Here is a 19866-nt window from a genome sequence, read left to right as displayed (position 1 = left end):
TCTGAGAGGTCAAGGATCCTTGACCTCTCTGTGACCCAGCCCTCAGGAGCAATGAAGCGCAGGTGTATGCTCCTCTCCCAGCAGCCTTAAAGGTACTGCACATGACTCGCCCTGGCAACCACTGACCTACCCACGGAGACAGGTAGTCCCATGATTTGCTATACTCAAGCACCTTCTTGGCTATGAAGGCCATTATGTCCCATTTGCCCATCTGCCACTGCTGCTCTTTCCTCTGAATTCTGATGATGCCATTGATTGCTGACCCCACTGGGTCAGTTTTTGCTTAGGTTTGAGCAAGTGGATAGTATCTGGCAGTCCTCCAAGTGCTTATGGGAAGAAAGTGAGGTCTGCAGATGCTGGAGATCAGAGCTGGAAATGTGTTGCTGGAAAAGCGCAGCAGGTCTGGCAGCATCCAGGGAACAGGAGAATCGATGTTTCGGGCATAAGCCCTTCTTCAGGAATCAGGATTCCTGAAGATGGGCTTATGCCCGAAACGTCGATTCTCCTGTTCCCTGGATGCTGCCTGACCTGCTGCGCTTTTCCAGCAACACATTTCCAGCTCCAAGTGCTTATCTCTACTTGCCATTGTGAAGATAGTGGTTATTTGCTTTCTTGCATTGCTTCAGTTCATTTGATGTGGTTACACCAACAATGCTATTATGAAGTAAGTTCTGAAATTTTGACACAGTGATATTTGTCGAACAGCATTTTTATTCCAAATCATGTGACTTTAGAGGATTACATGGTGGTCATGTTCTCTTACAACTGTTGCACTTGTCCTTCTAGGTGATAGAGATTGGTAGTGTGAGAAACAAAAGCTCACTCACTTCAATAATTTCAGTCCGAGACCAAATATCTGAAACAGCAGCGTCGTTTTATTTGTACACCTGCAGGTGGGTGTAATGTCTAATACCAAGGAAGGCAATGACAAATACACACTAAACCCCAACAAACTCGCAATTTATACATTTTAAATTCCCATATTTTTTCTCATTTCATTGTTTGTCCCCTGCTTCGCTTACGTCACTCATTTCCTTAAGACTTATCCCACAACTTCTGTTTATCCGGTCTTGTCCGTGACAAATTCTTATCTCTGACTCCCATAAGGTTGTTTGACGTCAGTCTACTGTAAGTCATTGTTTAGGCATATCTTCTATCAGGATCCATTTCTATCCAGAGGCCACTTTGACGTCTTTAATTAGGGTTTGTTCCTGTGTCTCCGTACAAGTGGGAAACAGATGTTTTCCTGTTTGCCCATACATCCACCATTGTTCTGTAATCACGTCTCATGCTATCTTTTTGCTGAATATATATTTTCTCATTCCTGTTCTGTATCAGAATTTATAGTTGCAGAAATAACATTAATTCATTTATATCCCACAGTAGGTTTTGATGATGCAGGCAAAGGAGGTCTGATGGGTTCCTCCCTTGCATTTTGTAGGTAGCATGTACACTGTTACTATGTACCTAAGTGGGGAATGATGGTGAAGGTACTTTTTTGCAGTGTTGATGCTGGACAAGTGCCACTTGATAACACTGTCCAAAACATTGCTGATGATTGACAGAAGGTGGATGGGGTGGAAATTTGACAGGTTGGAACTGCCACATTTGTTGCGGATTGGACATACCTAAGAAATTTTCCATTTTAACAGATATATACCACAGTTCTAACTATATCATTTTGACTAGGGACATAGCAAATTTTAGAGTAAAAGTCTTCAGCACAGTTGTTTCCTTCTCTTCAGGTTCAGTTATGTTAATATTAAAATAACTCTGGCTCACGTTACACCTAGGCTTTCAATGGCAAATCTATGCTGGATACTACTCATTTAAATTCATAAAACTTACACAATCTGCTCTTTTGCGTGTTGATGGGCTCACATTAATGAGAAGCTGAGAGTTTGAGAAAATATATCTTGGAAATTCACGTGTATCAACATGTCAGTTGTCGGTTGTGGAACCGCTCTTTGCTCTATCCTCTGACCGGAAAAAACCGGCCGTAAGGCGGAAACGGAAATAGATTATGACAAAATGGTGTACGTGTCCAACGGTGAGAAAGTGGCGGCGTCGGTTAGGGGGTTTTAAAACTGCATTTTGATGACGTTGGGGAATGTATCTGGCGGAGGGTAATAGTAAGTGAGTGTATTTAAACTGAGCGAGTGTTGTCTCTCCCTGTTCCCGAAGGTGAGATGGACCCGCTTTCCTACCGGGACCTCTTCCCCATCCTCGCATTCCCTCAGTGTCAGGTGTAACCTGATGGAGGAAGGAGAGTGCCGCTGCTGCTCACATCACCGCCACTATTAATGATAGGATGTGCCCGCACTAATCAAACTGAACTGTTGTTTGTGTGTGTGTGTGGTTTAAACCGGGCTGCGCCAGAGAAAGGGGAGCGTACATTAAATAAATGTGTGTAGTGACTGATGTACGTCATCAACTGGCAAACTTTTGACATCCAGCAACAACAGTCAGTGGAAATATTTGATTAGGATGAACGAAAGACCATGACGGCGATGATGCATAACGTTTTTGGACATCCGTGCAGCAAGCCAGTTCACCTCCGTTTATTGCTTGATCTTTAACAAAAGGCCTGGCTTTATTCACGTCGAGGTGGGGTGGGTGATAAGTAAAGGTGCATGTCGAGGCTTGATGAGATTTTGATTCCTGGACATGTTTAAATATCCAGGACTCTTGCCAGAGGTGTTCAGAATCACTGCCTATCCCATTCCTGTGGGAATGATACAATACTCTGTTAGATGATCAAAGAATCCAGAAATAATCAGAGTATGACGTTTGAGGCAAGGGTAAGATAGGGAAGATGTCAGCACATTATGTATGTAAAAAGCTAAACCTTGTCCTTCAGGCTTCAATGTTTCTTGTTACAGCCTGTTGAAGCCATAGTAATCATCTGTAATTTAAATGCCAGGTGAGAGTTTAAAATCTAAATGTTTCAAACAATGTACCTTTCAGTTGATACTGCACTGCTTACGCAGGCAGAGATTATCAGGGTGAATCTTTGCAGGGATTGTCCACTGTAATTTCAACAAATGGGTTGTAGATGCTCTAGAAAACAATATCTATGCCAGTTTTCATGGAGCTTTCATTACTCCAAACGTGGGGGTTCAACCCATGCAGTAGTATTGGTCACTTTGTGCAAAATGCAATTAATCTGTGGTGTCTAACTATTTATGTTGAGCTAGTTTTGTTCTCTAGAAACACAATTTTTTGTTGGTTATTTTACCTCATCTAATAGCTTTTTCAGGTGAATTCCTTAACAAACTAATTGGTGAGATAACAAATGAGTCAAAAACCCATGTTTGCTTTTTTTGTATTTTCACTTGACAGCATGTTAAATATTTAATTCGCATGTTCATCTTGATGAGTTTATGCTAAAGAATATACGAAAAAACATCCAGCTTGAATGGGATACTTAACAAATTTTGTATTTACCTTTACACCGGTTGAGAGTCATACATTAGGTTTACCTCTCTCGGACTGCTGAAGGTTAAATGCAGCTACTGATTTAATGCATCTTTGTTTATTACATGATCGTGGTTGTCTGGGATTTTCGCTGTTTTGAAAATTTTAATTCTTTGATTTTTTTTTTTCATTTTTCATGTGAATACTTCAATGATCTGATTCAGCTGCATTTTGAGAAAGCAAATTTTAGCAAGACTTTTACACTTAATGGTAAGATCCTAGAGAGTGTTGCTGGACAAAGAGACCTTGGAGTGCAGGTTCATAGCTCCTTGAAAGTGGAGTCGCTGGTAGATAGGATAGTGAAGAAGGCGTTTGGTATGCTTTCCTTTATTGGTCAGAGTATTGAGTACAGGAGTTGGGAGGTCATGTTGTGGCTGTACAGGACATTGGTTAGGCTACTGTTGGAATATTGCATGCAATTCTGGTTGAAGAGGCTGGGGCTGTTTTCCCTGGAGCATCGGAGGCTGAGGGGTGACCTTATAGAGGTTTACAAAATCATGAGGGGCGTGGATAGGATAAATAGACATGATTTGGAGATGCCACTGTTGGACTGGGGTGTACAAAGTTAAAAATCACAACACCAGGTTATAGTCCAACAGGTTTTAATTGGAAGCACACTAGCTTTTGGAGCGCCGCTCCTTCATCAGGTGATAGTGGAGGGCACAAATCTAAGGCACAGAAATTATAGCAAAAATTTACAGGATGAGGTAACTGAAATTATACATTTGAAAAATACCTTTCTTGTCTGTTGAGTCTTTCATCTGTTCGAATACCATGATAGTTTCACTTCTTTCATGTGTAAATCACAACCTTTTTTTAAAAGTTGCATTCTCAGGTTAGCTGTAACAAAGGGTGTTAGCTGGGCAATATGTTGGAGGTGTTCACCCCTGTGTTCTCAGTCTATGCCATGATGTTAGGATTAATTCTAATCTAAAAAGTGAAATAACAGAGTTTTACATGAATTCATGCAGTTTTTGAGCAAAGTGCAATGTAACTCTGCAAGTACAAATTCACCCCACAAAATATGTGGGTCTGTGTGTGTGTGTCTGTGTCTGTCTGGGTTGGGGGTTGAGTGTGTAGAGTGGTCTGAGGATCCTCTCAGAGACTTAGACTACTCTACACTCATGCACACACATATACTCTCTCTCTCTCTCTCTCTCTCTCTCTCTCTCTCTCTCTCTCTCTCTCTCTCTCTCTCTCTCTCTCTCTCTCTCTCTTTCTCTGACATTCACAACCCCCCCACCCCAGACACGTGCACCCCCTCACAGCCTTAAGACACTCTACACTCACTACACACACATGCACTCTCTCTCACACACTCAACCCCCAACCCAGACAGATAAACACACACACAGACAGACAAAGACCCACATGCGCACACATTTTGTGGGGTGAATTTGTACTTGCAGAGTTACATTGTACTTTGCTCAAAAACTGCATGAATTCATATAAAACTCTGATTCTAATCTAAAAAGTGAGATAACAATCTAAGCATCGTGACACAGACAGAGAACATTGGGCTAACACCTCCAACATATTGTCTAGCTAACACCCTTTGTTACAGCTAACCTGAGAATGCAACTTTTTTAAAAAAGTTAAACTATTATGGGATTCGAACAGATGAAAGACTCAACAGACAAAGGTATTTTTCAAATGTATAATTTCAGTTACCTCACACTGTAAATTTTTGCTATAAATTCTGTGCCTTAGAATTGTGTCCTCCACTATCACCTGATGAAGGAGCGGCGCTCGAAAGCTAGTGTGCTTCCAATTAAACCTGTTGGACTATAACCTGGTGTTGTGTGATTTTTAACAAGGATAAATAGATAGTCTTTTCCCTGGGGTCGGGGAGTCCAGAATTAGAGGACATAGGTTTAGGGTGAGAAAGGAAAGATATAAAAGGGACCCAAGGAGCAACTGTTTCACACAGAGGGTGGTACATGCATGGAATGTGCTGCCAGAGGAAGTGGTGGAGGCTGGAATAATTGCAACATTTAAAAGACATTTGGATGGGTATATGAATAGGAAGGGTTTGGAGGGATATGGGCCAGGTGCTGGCAGGTGGGACTGGATTGGGTTGGGATATCTGGTCAGCATGGACGGGTTGGACTGAAGGGTCATTTGTACTATTTGTGCTTTATAAACAAAGATTTGGATTAAGGATTTTTCTATAATAATCTTCCAAAAGTTTAAATTATCTTACATAAAAACGTTTGAACAGAAAGTATGCAACTGCAGTGGGAAAGTGTCTTTGTGATTGGCACTTTTTTGTTTGCTTTTATACCTCTGCCTTAAATAGGGTGGGGGGTCTACCACCTGCTTTCAAATATTGCCAGTAACGTCTGTAGATATCTGGAGGACAGAATTTATTTTTCTCTTTAACAATCAAAAAACAATGCTAATATGGATCACTAAACAGAAATGATATTCTAACAAATATAGAATTCATCTTTGATCTGTAATGTCCCTTAACATTTAATCTTTTAGAGGGGACTCTGAAAGTGTTATCAGTGGACCCTACCTGGATGGAATGCAGAACCTTTCCTAATCTAGTGGAAAGTTGTTTATTTGTCTACTTGCAAGAGATTTCCTAGGCACAGTGCTGGCTGTGATATTGCTTCTATATGTCATTAGTACTTGTTTACGTGTCTATTGAACATATAAAAGATTGGGCAAGGAAAATTAAGTATGATTTTCAACACTATATCCAATCATTCACATTGTAATGATACTGCATTCTAGGATTTGAGCTATTCATTGTAAACTCTGGGAGCTAAAGACCTGGGGCATCTAAATATTCATGTTGAAAATATATTTTTGTAATGCATTGTTGTGGACTGAGTAAAATACATAACACTATTCATTGTAATTTTTTTAATATAGGGCAAGTAGTGGATAGCAGGAGTCAAGCACCATGGAGTTTGTCATCAATAATTCAGTTTTTCTGGGGAATAGTGGAGTTTATTTCTTTTTTGTAAGTTTCAACTTAACATTTTATTATCTAACTTCAGTGTGCAAACAATTCTATTATTAAAGCAGTATATGAACTACTATCTATTCTGATTTAGTAATCAGTTGTGTTCCATATTCAGCTTCAGAACATTGTTCAATCCAGCTGGAGCAGAATATAAAAGAACTGGAAGTCAGTCATCCTGGGGTAGACCCGACGATGGAAGAGGGTAATTCTATGTTAAAAGCAAGCAGATTTTTTTTCTTTCAGTAAAAATCATTTTTTTAAAGGTTCACTACTTGTTTTAAGCATAAAACCGTGGGCGGCATGGTGGCACAGTGGTTAGCACTGCTGCCTCACAGCGCCAGAGACCCGGGTTCAATTTCCGCCTCATACGACTCTGTGTGGAGTTTGCATGTTCTCCCTGTGTCTCCGAGTGCTCCGGTTTCCTCCCACAGTCCAAAAATGTGCAGGTTAGGTGAATTGGCCAAGTCAAATTGCCCGCAATGTTAAATGAAGGGGCAAATGTGGGGGAATGGGTCTGGGTGGGTTGCGCTTCGGCAGGTCGGTGTGGACTTGTTGGGCCGAAGGGCCTGTTTCCACACTAAGTAATCTAATCTAATTTAATCTAATCATAATGCCATAGTAAGTAGAACAAAGAATCATGTTTTTAGAATTTAAATTTAAGCCCTACAATCTGCATTGCCATTGCTGTAATGATACGAATGGAAACAGACCTTTTAATGCATTTATTTTTTTCCTTCATGCAGCCTAAATTTAGAATTTTAATATTTCTGTCAACCAAATGTCCCAACAACTGGATCACTATCAAACAATGCAAACTGCAACAAACTGACTATTCTCTATATTTGGCGAAAAGTGAGGACTGCAGATGCTGGAGTTCAGAGTATAGATTAGAGTGGTGCTGGAAAAGCACAGCAGGTCAGGCAGCATCTGAGGAGCAGGAAAATCGACATTTCAGGTAAAAGCCTTCAAGGGCTTTTGCCCGAAATGTCAATTTTCCTGTTTCTCGGATGTTGCCTGACCTGCTGTGCTTTTCCAGCACCACTCTAATGTAGACTCTGATCTCCAGCATCTACAATCTTCACTCCCGCCTACTCTCTATATTTTACCAGCCCATTCTTGTAAAACTTAACCATGTTTCCAATGTTAGGATCATTCCACAATTGCACACACATGCTAAGTAATCCTGATTGTGCTAATAATTACACTGTTTGACTTGCAGTTATGATTCACTTATGGACATTAGAAACTACAGTATATTTGCATGTAGTCACATATCCTTTCTAGAAATAAAATTGATGTGTACACGCGTTGTGTCCAAATATCAAAGTTTTGCCAATCAGAGGCTGCTGGTCAGCCAACCAACACTTTTTCTCATCCAATATAAATTGTTTCCTTTGAGATTTGGTATTCTTGTGATTCTGTCCTGATAAATGCAAGTAGAAAAACTTCAACCAAATATATTTCTTTTGGCAATACTCAACTATTTTTGTTCAGTATTTAAAACAAATGGATCAACACCTTTTGATTAAAAATGTTAAACATTTCCTACATTGGCACCTGTATCTCTTCAAAGACGTAACTATTTGGATGAAAAGTAATTAAGAGAATTGTTTTTAAAAATTTGAAATTATAGTCAACTGTAATTTTTCATGTACATGACTATTTTAAGCTATTCTTGAAATACATCTGAAATATCAAAATGGATTGGATAATGTCACCATTAACATGCTGATCTAAAGTTGCTTTGACGTTGCATGAAGCTAATAATGAACATCTTTAAATGTGATTTCGACATGATACTATTTACTGATACCTAAGCATTCTGGATTGCAAAGCCTGTATATTACAAGTTCTTGAACACGTTTAAGTAAATTCTATACAATGCACTTTTGTTTCCATAAGTGAAACTTCAAAAATGTATGCTACATTCATAGAATATTAAAGAGGCTTGAATGATATCCAGCCGCAAAAACATGATCATGTTGTGTACATTTTTGTAACTGCTCCAATTGCAAAGGTGTAAATAAAGGGGGGAGGGAGAGAGAGGAAGAGATTTTGAAAGAATTGCAACTAAAGACTTCTACTCAATAAAGCTATAGATTTAGCGAGTTTGAGAAGATGTGTAGCTCAGATTGAGGTTCTGGACATGGGTTTGCTCACTGAGCTGGAAGGTTCACTTTCAGATGTTTCGTCACCATATTAGGTAACATCTTCAGTGAGCAACTAGATGGAATGTCTGAAAATGAACGTTTTAGCTCAGTGAGCATTCAGCTATAGATTTATTTGAAACTGTTAAGTACTGAAACATATTGAACGTGGAAAGGGTAAAATAACAACCTAAGCAATTGGAAGAATTATACTTGTGTCTCATTATGACTTATGATTTTTCTACTATTGTGACAAAACATGGGAGAAGAATTGATTTCTAAGTAGGGGTGGTAAGATGACTCAGTGGTGAGCACTGCTGCCTCACAGTGCCACAGAGCCAGGTTCAATTCCAGCCTCTAGCTTGAATGTTCTCCCCATGTCTGCATGGGTTTCCTAGGGTGTTCCAGTTTCCTCCCACAGTACAAAATGTGCAGGTTAGGTGGATTAGCTATGGGAAATGAAGGGTTTCAGGGGATAGGGTGGGTGCATGGAATGCTCTTCAGAGGGTTGGTGTGGTAGCTTGCTTCCACACTGTCGGGGAAAAAAATGTGATCAGTCACTGTTTTCGCAGTTTTTTAGAGAACCTAAAATAATTTTGTTTTACTATTTGTCTCATTTGCCATTTTACATGTAGCAAATACAATAATGGACCTATAGCATAGATCTCATGTTGATTTTGGTGAAAAATCTTTTGGACCCCCCGTCAGAAAGACCAGGTTTTCAATGGCAGTTTTCTTGATTGCCATTGGGGACAAGTAAAAGTGCTGCAGCAGTGACAACAAAATTACATGGCATCAACAGTGACTTATTTCCTTAATCGTCAATACTCTTTCTATATAAACTGCTCAGAGTATTGTGGCTTGTCAGTGTATGCAATTCTCCTTGTCATCAAATCATCGGAAATTAGGTGGTGCTGTCTAAAATTAATTCATGAAAGCAACAGTCTGAGTATCTTCTCTCACTGACTAATCAGTGTACTAGATTTTGTAGGGTGTTTGAAAGAGTAGGCCCAGATGTTGTTTCCCCTGACCGGGCAATCGAAAGCACAATGTATCATCTCAGGATAAGGGGATGAATCTTGTAGGATCATAAGAAATTTTTTGACTTGCATAATGTGAACCTTTGAAATTCTCGATTCCACAGGATTCTGGATGCTTAATTGTTGAATATACTTTTTAAGGTTAGAATAGACAGATTTTGGTGTTTCAGAATTGAGGGATATTGGGCAAAGAGAAAAGTGCATTAGTTAATACAATTGTGACTAATCTAGTGGATCAGGTATGATCTGCTCCTCCTTCAGTTGCTATATTATTTTCTGTTATAATGTAGACATCCCTTATAAATAATGGGAAAGCGGTTTGGTTACCACATTCTGACTGTATGTAACTTGTGTTCAACTTGGATTATTACCCAATATGTTTTGGCTAAGTGAATCTGGTTGTAACAATCTTAATTTAAATTCCTTGCAAACCTAATTTTTTAACAGCCCTCCAGGAGTTCCACGGAGAAAGATGGGTCGAATAAACCATGGTGGAGGTGGTCCTCCACCACCTCCAATGTCTGGAGGATGAGGAAGGTAACGTGCCTGTTTCAAAACAGAAATATACTTATGAATAACATAACAATGTTTGGTTATAGTCCAATGGGTTTATTCGGAAGCACTAGCTTTTGGAGTGCACAGAAAGCTAGTGCTTCTGAATAAACCTGTTGGACTATAACCTGGTGTTGTACGATTTTTAAACTTTGTCCACCCCAGTTCAACGCCAACACCTCCAAATCATAACAGTACTTAGTATATGAAACAATTTGTTGACTGGTTCAGTTAGAATTCTGGTTTTTTGTTTGTGTTCTACAATGGATGGCAAATAGAGCAAAACTTTTGGCAAGTTTAATTTTACAAATTATTTTTAATTGTTACAAGCGAGGAAATAGTTAATAAAACAAGTCAGCTAAGTCACTTGTTACACTAGCCTACCAAGTCAAATTCCATTCTTATTTCATAGCACTTATGAATTTTTTTCTTAATTTGTTCAGGGTTGTGGGCATCACTGCCAAGTCCAGTATTTTTAGCCCATCCCTACTTACCTGTGAGAAATTGGTGCTGGCCACTTTCTTGAACTAACCCTATCCTTATGGTGTAGGAATACCAACCGTTTTGCTTGGAAGATCCAGGATTTACGCAAGGCTACAGTAAAAGACAGGCCATATAGTTTCAAGTCAGGATGGAATTAACTTTACTGGTGGTGTGACAATATGTCATCCAACCTTGTCGTTTTTAGGTTGTAGTGGTCATGGAAGGCATTTTCAAAACACCCTTGGGTGATTTGTTGCAAAACATCTTGGAGATTGATTGATTGCTACCAGTGGAGTTTGAGGTGTTGGATGGGTTGGCAATCGGGTAGGCTGCTCTGATAGACTCAAGCTTCTTAAAGTGTAGCTGTACTCATTCAGATTGATGGAATGCTCTCCAACGTACTCCTGACATGGATTTGCAGATTTTGGGGAATCCAGATGTGAGTTAATTGCTACAGAATTCCCAGTTTCTGGGTTGTTTTTGTAGCCACAGTATGACTAGTTCACTCTAGGGATAGGCGATAAATGTTGGCTTAGCCAGAGATGCCCACATTCTGTAAGTGAATAAAAAACAAGTTGCATCTCTGATCAATAATTCCCAGGGTACTGATGGAGAATTCAGTGACATTGCTGGCATTGAATATCATAAAGAGTTGGATTCTCTCTTGTTGAAGACATTTATTGCTGACACTATGTAGTTAAAATATTACTTGCAATTAATCAATCCAAACCTGAATGTTGTCCAGGACTCATTACCTTCAGGCAGAAACAGTTTATTTATCTGAGTTGTTACAAAAGGAATTAAACATGCAATCATCGGTGACATCTTCACTTCTGACATTCTGGAGGGAAAATCACAGGATTAAACGTCAGGATTTCATGCATCACTCACTTGTTAATCAAAACTACGCTTTTCATAAATAATTTCACCATGTTTATTTGTAAACAGTCACGTGCTTGGAATTGTCCAGTCTGCATTCCACATTTTGAGTTTGTGGAATTCCAAGTGCAAAACTGCACCTCACTATTCAATGGCAGAGCTGATTAAAATTTAATTTGATGTACAGCAATTACTTATTAGATTTTTTGTATTGATGTAGGAGGAAAATTTAAGTGATGAATATATTTTGTAAAACTTTTTTTATAGGTAAACGCCTGCTTTCCAAAGCAGGCGGTTGGACGTGCGTTCACAAGGTGATGTGCAAGAATTCCAAGAAGATGGGAAAGTTGTAAAGACCAGTTTAAAGTAATAATGTGAATGTGCTTGTCCACCCAGAAGAGTTGCTAGGTGTTAAACACACTGATTAATGATGTTGTGCTTAGGAAAACCTGAATTTATAGGCACTGGCACAATTGAAAAGCAACTGTGCAATGTCTTGTGTTTAATAAAATTGACTTTACAAGCATTCCTTTCAAACTTATGTTGAATAATCCTATTTTGAACATTTTTATTCTTTGGGTCTATGTACCAATAAACTATTTTAAATGTCTTGTTTCTTAAATTAAAATGCCTAGTTTCAATGGTGGAGTAGAAGCACTTTTTGATACAAGAGCAATATTTGTTTTGGCTATTCGTTTGAACATTGGTTTGATCTTTTCTTTTATATTTAATGATTTCCTTGTCAATTTGCTGAAGTTTACAGAAGTAATATTCATTTGCCTAACGTACACAGGTTGTAAAGAATCAAGTCACAGAAATCTTTCTTTGAAAAAAGTGGTATTGGAGTTTAATCTAAAAATACACTTTATTAGTACAGAACAGAGGTAAGAGTTTCTGATTGGTTCCTTGCTTGCCATAAGAATAGTTACTAACTTTTTTTTTTAGGTAGTTATTGAACAGTCGAGGCTTTAGATATGGGTTGGCTTCTTCAAGGACATGGTGACTGGCACACTTCATCATGTTGTTGAATGTACTGTTACTGTTCCTGTTCCCAGATCATGGCAAGGTCATTGCACCATTCCCAGTCCCACACTAGTTCCACCGTATATCTGCAGAAAGCTGCTTAGTTTAGAAGTTATCACTACATATTTCCATTACCTGTCAACAAGTAAGCCCGCTCACACATGTCATAGTTCCCTCATTAGCTATATAATTTATATTTGTCAACAATGTGGGATGGATCTTTACACATATTGTTCTAATTGTGACAAATACAAACTCAATGGATACTATGTCAGGTTTTGCCAGGAGATACACCTATAGCTATAGGAAAAGAACTATGCCATTTAATTTCATAAATATGACACTATTCTGTTCAATCATGCTTGATCTTTTACTTCAAGCTCCATTGCCCACCTTCTTCGATAACATTAGTATCCTTACCTAACAAAAATCTACTGTTTTTACATTTGAATTGACCCTTTGTCCACTATCTTTTGAGACAGTGTGTGTAGAAAATGTGTCCTGAGACCATATCTAAATAGCCAAGCTTATGGTGTGACATTATTGGGATGGTAAGTATAAAATTCATGTATTATTTATATATTTGTCTCTTTTAGCCCATTTTACATGACATTTCTTATTGAGGAGCTTTTCTTAGATTCCTTGGATTTGTTCATGTGAAACTCCAGAAACAGAACATTTCTGTTAAAATTCTCGAAGGAGTAACAAATTGTCAAATCTCAAGATCAGTGTGATTTTTGTTCAAATATCGTCAGCATAAAATCTCCAGCAACAGCCTTTTCTGTTCTGCACCATGATCATTGGAGTCTCTATACCCCCACATATCAGCAAAGACACAACTATCTATTATTATCACCCTCTTTTGAATCTATTAGCCATTCTTTATCAGAATCATATGCCAACATTGGATCAGATTATACAAATATTATAATACCTAGTGTGTTCTCTCTTGCTGTCTCACTCTCTCATCCCTCCCCGAGCTTCTGGATAAACAATAATTTTCTTGAGTTAAACTTTGGGAGGACTGAGGCTATTGTCTGTTGGCCTGACCCAAAATCCATAGCCTTGTCACAAAGTTCAGTCTCCTGCTAGCTACTTCTCAAGCTGAATCAATTTTGGTGCATTGATGCCCTATTTACTCCAGCTGTGCTTCATGATTCAAACTCTCCTCAGAAAGATTGCTGCAAAAATTTTTTCATTTAAAATATTCCAATTTAAAATGTCAGCAGTGTGCTTTGCTTTAGAATTTTAGCCAGAGGGAACATTGCTCATTCAATGAGGCAAGATTCATAGATTCTTCCATGTTTCCAAAATTTGATAAATTCCCAGAGATTAGGAAGCAGTTACCAAGACACCACATACAGTAGTAAAAGATACCAGTGCGATACTGCTACAGCAGTTCAAAGTAAAAAAAGTATTGATCAGATATTGGGGGAAAAGATGATGAACATGGCTAAATGCTTCAGTTCATAGCCTCAGCACATGTTCTGTGTAGGTGCAGCCTCAGGTAGCCAAGCAGTATAAGAGAAATGTGCTCTCAAATTTAGTTTTCTTGAGACAGGTGGATTTGCCACTGACCACGCAAGTTCCAAATCAGATCATCTTTAACAACTCAATCTGTTTTTACTCAATGCATCAGTTGCTCACTTTTAATATGATAGAACAGTTGTACAAAAATACTAATGTCAATTATTGATTCAATCATTTGACAAAAAGTCCACTGTTAACCCCTCCTTTCCTCCCAAGTAACACCCATCCCTCTATATGTGCACAACTGTTGCCGGTTCCTGTAAATTCAACTATTTTGATGTTTTCCTAGCCTAGTGGATAACCTTTACCCACTACGAACCTCTTGCAAAATGTGTTTATCCAACATCTGCTTCCAAATTTATAGTTTTTGTCCCTGTATTTGATGTCTTCCTGATCCTTGCTCTATCACATCCAGCTCAACAATACTCTCAAACGTCTTATTTCTTTTACTTCTTTGCCTCAATTATGTTTACTGCTATCTGTGAATTTCCTCATTTCAGTCCTGGTCTTAAGGACTGGCTTAAACTCCATCTCATTTCTGATGGATGCCAAGATCAAATTGCATCTTTGAAGAGCCAAGAATGTCTTTTAATATTAGTGGCACAATGTAAGTCCAAGTTTTTGTTTTTTATTTTAAACGTAAATAAATTGGACTCTATTTAGCCTGTTCTTTATTCTTATTTGGTTTGGTGCAATTTTCACTAATCAATGGACAGAATATGGATATATTAAAATTTGAGATTGTAATTTAGCATGATGAGGCTTAATTGTTGGTCTGTATTACATTGTTGTTTTCAAGGTAAAAAGCAAAAATTTAGTATCTGACTGTCTCACATCACTTATGCGTTTGGGGGCCTATTTAAACAGAGCATGTGGTGTCTACCACAGAGGTTTTTAGGAACTTTTGGGCACCACAGGGGCTGGGATGCGTTATCACCCCTACTAACAACACTGATTTAATTTTAATAAGTTTCCATTGCAGTTATATAAGATTCTGTTTATCTTTGTTTTCGTTACAGTGCCCCACTAGGTCTGTCTAACTTGTTTAAGTTTTATTTTAAAAGTAAAAATTTCAGGCATTCACCTTGAAAATATACCTTAGTGAAGCCATTCAGGGTTTTTTTAAACACTAAGAATATGTTTAAAAGCTTGAACTACAAGACCATTGGGGCAAAAGCCCTTTTATTGTTCGATTGACCAATTCTGGCCAAATTAACAAGTCCTTTGTTTGAATGCTGTGATCTTTCATTGAGATTGTATTATACTAGGGAAGTCCTTGTCTTCCATCCAGAGTGATTGAACACTGCTCCATGTGCACCATGGGAGTGGGAATATTGCTTCACATACTCTTAAACAAGTGGGTTAGACAGCCCACATCAATGGGGCACTGTAGCAAAAACCAAACTCAGCAAACTTTAATTTAAAATGTCATTTTTGGGAATGATGATGTACCCCAACCCCTGTGAAGTACAACTAGCATGGATGGCCTTTACCATGCCACTGAAACCCTCATGCTCCTGCTCTAAGCACAGACTTAACCTCAGAATGCAGGTGGACAGTCAGGTGCCATGAACCATTCACAAACAGCTGTCTGGAACTGTTGATGGCCACCTTGCCTGTGCCCAGGAGCAGGCTCGCTATTCTCTTATCTGTCGTTTCCCCGCCCCCCCCCCCCCCTTTCTGCATGGTGTGCCTGTAGATCAGGAGCATAAAGCTGAAGTGCAGCCAAAAGTTTAAAGGCAGCCCCTTTTAAATAACTGATGGGGGGCTGCAAGTGAAGACATTCTAATTAAATATGAGACCCAAGTATCCAAAGAAAAGATGGAGGAACTCATTACAGAGAGCTTTCCACTAGCTGCCAGAATGTAGGGTACTAGCAGAGAAGGATAAAGTAGAGAGAGTGCTGAGCAGAACGTACAGGAAATTCCTCTGCTGTCTTGAATCATCTCAAGCCTGCTCAAATTGTGGGATCCAGAGGTCCAAAGAAGGGTTCAATCTCCAGGGCTCAAGTTGAATTCTGGATGGACAGAATTTTACCTGGACGTATATTACACAGTTGAGCTGTCTTAATAGTCTGTGTATTCTCAGGCCTGATTACCATGTTAATCAGGCAATGGATAGCTTTGGCCACAGTCTGCACACTGATGGATGCCCTATTGGCTAGTTTTTCTGATGTCATCCAGTCCTCTCCTCTTCCATTTAACACGTCCTTGAGTTTGGTAACCCCTGAATCCTGAGCCATCTCCTTTCACAGCCACCTAAAACCCAGCTGACAGAGGGCCCAGTCCCTGAGCAGTGGCTCACTTGTGACAGCTGCCACCCATACCAAGAGATGTTGGAGCGGGACGTGCCCATGAGCTGGGGGAGAGATTTAATAGTATTCCAGGATTTATACTGGGTTTTCAATCCTCCCAATTTTTCTTGGGTAATTATTGAATTTAAGTGAGTCAGAAGCCTCTAAATTCTCCAACTTTATAGGACTTTTAGGGGAATTGGCCATCCAAAAATGTAATTTCCTGGACAATTCTCAGAGTCAGTTGTACCAGGGATTCTCCAGGCCACTCTGCTTTAATGATCCTTTGGCCATTGGAATATCTAAATCAATATAATGTATGCTTATCACACCTTACAGACACAAAGGATTCTATGTTTGAAATTGATAAGTACTATAGCTGATGAAAAGAAAAGATAGCAAACCTCCAAGAAGGGTGCAAAGGAAATCATCAAAAAGCCACTGACTAAGGGCAACAGAAGAGGAGAAAATCCAGGAAAGACCTTTACACCATCTAAGTCTACAAAGTTACAAAACAAAGACGAGATAAGGTTAGGGGTTAGCACTGCTGCCTCACAGTGCCAGGGACCCGGGTTTGATTCTAGTCTCAGGTGACTGTCCATGTAGAGTTTGCATATACTCCCTATGTCTGTGCAGGTTAGGTGAATTGGCCATGGTAACTTGTCCAGTGTTCAAGGATGTGTATGTTTGATGCATTAGTCAGGCATTATATGTAGCGGAATGAGTCTGAGTCTGGATGGGTTACTCTTCAGCAGGTCAGTGTGGATTTGTTGGGCCAAAGGGCCCGTTTCTACATTGTAAGGATTTTATTCTACGAAAGACAAATCACTGGAAAAATCTCAGCAGATCCAGCAGCATCTGTGGAGAGAAAAGAGACCATGTTTCAAGTTCAGTGACCCTCCAAAACTAGAAACAGCTGGGAAGAGGTATTTATGCTGATGGTGGAGACACTGTAAAGAAATAAGTGAACTGGTGGATATGGAGCCCAGAGAAGTCGGCAAACAAAGGGGTTGTTGATTATATGCCAGTAAAGAAGAGAAGCTAAATAGGGTTACAAAGTTAAAAATCACACAAAACCAGGTTATAGTCCAACAAGTTTATTTGGAAGCACTGCTTGGTCTCGCCGATGTACCATGCCTCGGGTCATCCTTGCCTGCAGTGTATGAGATCGACAACGTTGGCAGAGTCACATGAGTACCCACTATGTACATGTCAGAAACATGCGAACAGAGAGACCACTAACAGAATCTAAGATCTACAGATATGGAGTAGGGAGCATTAAGGGAGAGGACCTGTAGATACAAGAGGGAGCACAGAGATGATCTGCAAATACAGGGATCAACACAGACAGGTTTTGCAGACACTGAGGGTGGGGGACACTGCCACAGGACCTAGGATGTGTTTTGAGAGAGAATTTGTAGGCACAGGGGTCAGCACTGAGACAGGATCTGCCGACATGGCAAGATGACTGAGAATCTAGCATCGACACTGAGACAGGATCTGCAGACACAGGGAGATTGCTGACTGGATCCAGCATCTACATTGAGACAGGATCTGCAGACACAGGGAGATCGCTGACTGGATCCAGCATCTACATTGAGACAGGATCTGCAGACACAGTGAGTTCGCTGACTGGATCCAGCATCTACACTGAGACAAGATCTGAAAGGTCACTGACAGGATCTATACTGAGACAAGATCTGCAGACACGGGGAGCGCTGACTTGGATCCAGCATCTACACTGAGACAAGATCTGAAGGTCACTGACAGGATCTACACTGAGACAGGATCTGCAGACATAGGGGGAGCGCTGACTGGATCCAACAACTACACTGAGACAAGATCTGAAGGTCACTGACAGGATCTACACTGAGACAAGATCTGCAGACACAGGGGGAGCGCTGACTTGGATCCAGCATCTACACTGAGACAAGATCTGAGAGGTCACTGACAGGATCTACACTGAGACAGGATCTGCAGACACAGGGGGAGCGCTGACGCGGGTTTGAAATTGTGACTCGGTGTCGGGTAGGGAGCCGGTAAAAATGACCCAAGTGGAACAGGACAACGGTAAAGAGAAAGAGAAGGAAAAAGAAAAGGAACAGCGCGGTGTGAAGCGTCCGATAGTCCCCGCTGCCATCCCGGAATCTGTCCTCGAGGTGAGTGCGAGCCGGAATCGTGTCCCCAGGCCGAGAGCGAGCATCGAGCGGCATTGAGTCACGGCGCTGACTGGCTTTGTGTCCTCACAGCCGGCCTGGGCCTGGACTGAAGGCCGCGGCTTGAGCCTGGGCCTGGGCCTCACCGCTGGCAGCCTTCCTGGGTGAGTTTTAGCAGCATTGGGTAAAGTTGTTATACATCTCTTACGCAAACTGTCAACATTTGGTTCCTCAAATAGTGCAGCAATATATTGTGAGGTGCATTAGAGGGGAAACGATTAAATTCAAACAAAATATGTTGACAGAACATACAGACGCGAGTAGTGTTACAGTAAAGATAAGTTATTCCTGTTGAGAAATTAAATCTCAATACTTTTATTTTATGTAGTATTTGAAGAACGTTAAGACTTCATTTATGGCTTGTCTTACCTGCTTTGAGAAGCTGGTGCTACTTTGTTGAATTACAGCTGCTGTAGAGAGTGTGTTAAGGGTAAAGCAATTCTGGGATCTTGATTCATCACAAGAAATAATGAGTGTTGAATGTTGATTGCATCAGACTTGGAAGTTAGGGTGACCCTGTCACAGAGCTTGACCTTAATTGGTGATAGACTGCAGGTGGAGAGGTGACATTAAGATTAGATTGATCTCTTGACTGGTGATAGAATCATAGAAATGTACAGCAGTCAAACAGACCCTTCAGTCTAACTTGTCCATGCCGACCAGATATCTTAAATTAACCTAGTCCCATTTGCCAGCATTTGTCCCATATCCCTTTAAACCCTTGCTATTCATATACCCATCCAGATGGCTTTTAAATGTTTTAGATTTAGATTACTTACAGTGTGGAAACAGGCCCTTCAGCCCAATAAGTCCACACCGACCCGCCAAAGAGAAACGCACCCAGACCCATTCCCCTACATTTACCCCTTCACCTAACACTACGGGCAATTGTACCAGCCTCCACTACTTGCTCTGACAGCTCATTCCAAACACACACCACACTTTGTGTGAAAAAGTTGCCCCTTAAGTGCCTTTTATATTTTCCCCTCTCACTTTAAACCTATGTCCTCTTGTTTTTGACTCCCCCCGGAGAAAAGATCTAGCCTATTTATCCTATCCATGCCCCTCTTTCAAGTCACACCTCGGCCTCCGACACTCCATGGAAAATAGTCCCAGCCTATTCAGCCTCACCCTTTAGCTCAAACTCTTTAATCCTGGCAACATCCTCGTAAATCTTTTCTGAACCCTTCCATGTTTTATAACATCCTTCTGATGGAGGGTGATGGACTACAATTAATGAGCAAATTAC

The 19866-nt window shown here is 40.1% G+C and overlaps 2 protein-coding genes across 9 annotated transcripts in view; both read left to right on the top strand.

Moving 5' to 3' along the window:
* The first annotated feature begins 2015 nt into the window (after nt 1–2015).
* selenok (selenoprotein K) lies at nt 2016–12201 on the top strand. Of its 6 annotated transcripts, none has more exons than XM_087994302.1 (5): nt 2017–2050; nt 6361–6451; nt 6570–6656; nt 10089–10178; nt 11823–12201. In XM_087994302.1, the coding sequence occupies exons 1-5, from the start codon at nt 2032–2034 to the stop codon at nt 11824–11826; spliced, it is 291 nt and encodes a 96-aa protein (XP_087850428.1). In that variant the 5' UTR covers nt 2017–2031; the 3' UTR covers nt 11827–12201. The 6 variants fall into 6 exon arrangements, with proteins under 6 accessions (XP_087850429.1, XP_087850428.1, XP_087850426.1 ...); XM_087994300.1 differs by lacking the exon at nt 2017–2050 and adding an exon at nt 2068–2132; XM_087994304.1 differs by lacking the exon at nt 2017–2050 and adding an exon at nt 2902–2923.
* Nucleotides 12202–18310: 6109 nt separating this feature from the next.
* The window catches only part of actr8 (actin related protein 8), a 31394-nt gene continuing 29838 nt past the window's right edge, over nt 18311–19866 (top strand). For 2 of the 3 annotated variants that reach the window (XM_043708084.2, XM_043708083.2), the window contains exon 1: nt 18311–18560. In XM_043708084.2, the coding sequence (XP_043564019.2) occupies nt 18447–18560 (114 nt within the window). In that variant the 5' untranslated portion in view covers nt 18311–18446. Of the gene's footprint in view, nt 18561–18599; nt 18722–19866 lie in introns of those variants that run through there. The other variant, XM_087994298.1, reaches the window with a different exon arrangement.

This window comes from Chiloscyllium plagiosum, unplaced genomic scaffold, assembly GCF_037043375.1.
Source record: "Chiloscyllium plagiosum isolate Xiang-an unplaced genomic scaffold, Cpla_swu_hap1 HiC_scaffold_14, whole genome shotgun sequence".
NCBI classification, from domain to species: domain Eukaryota; kingdom Metazoa; phylum Chordata; class Chondrichthyes; order Orectolobiformes; family Hemiscylliidae; genus Chiloscyllium; species Chiloscyllium plagiosum.
The sequence above is the reverse complement of the archived record's forward strand: the minus strand, read 5'-3'. Positions and strand labels throughout refer to the sequence as shown.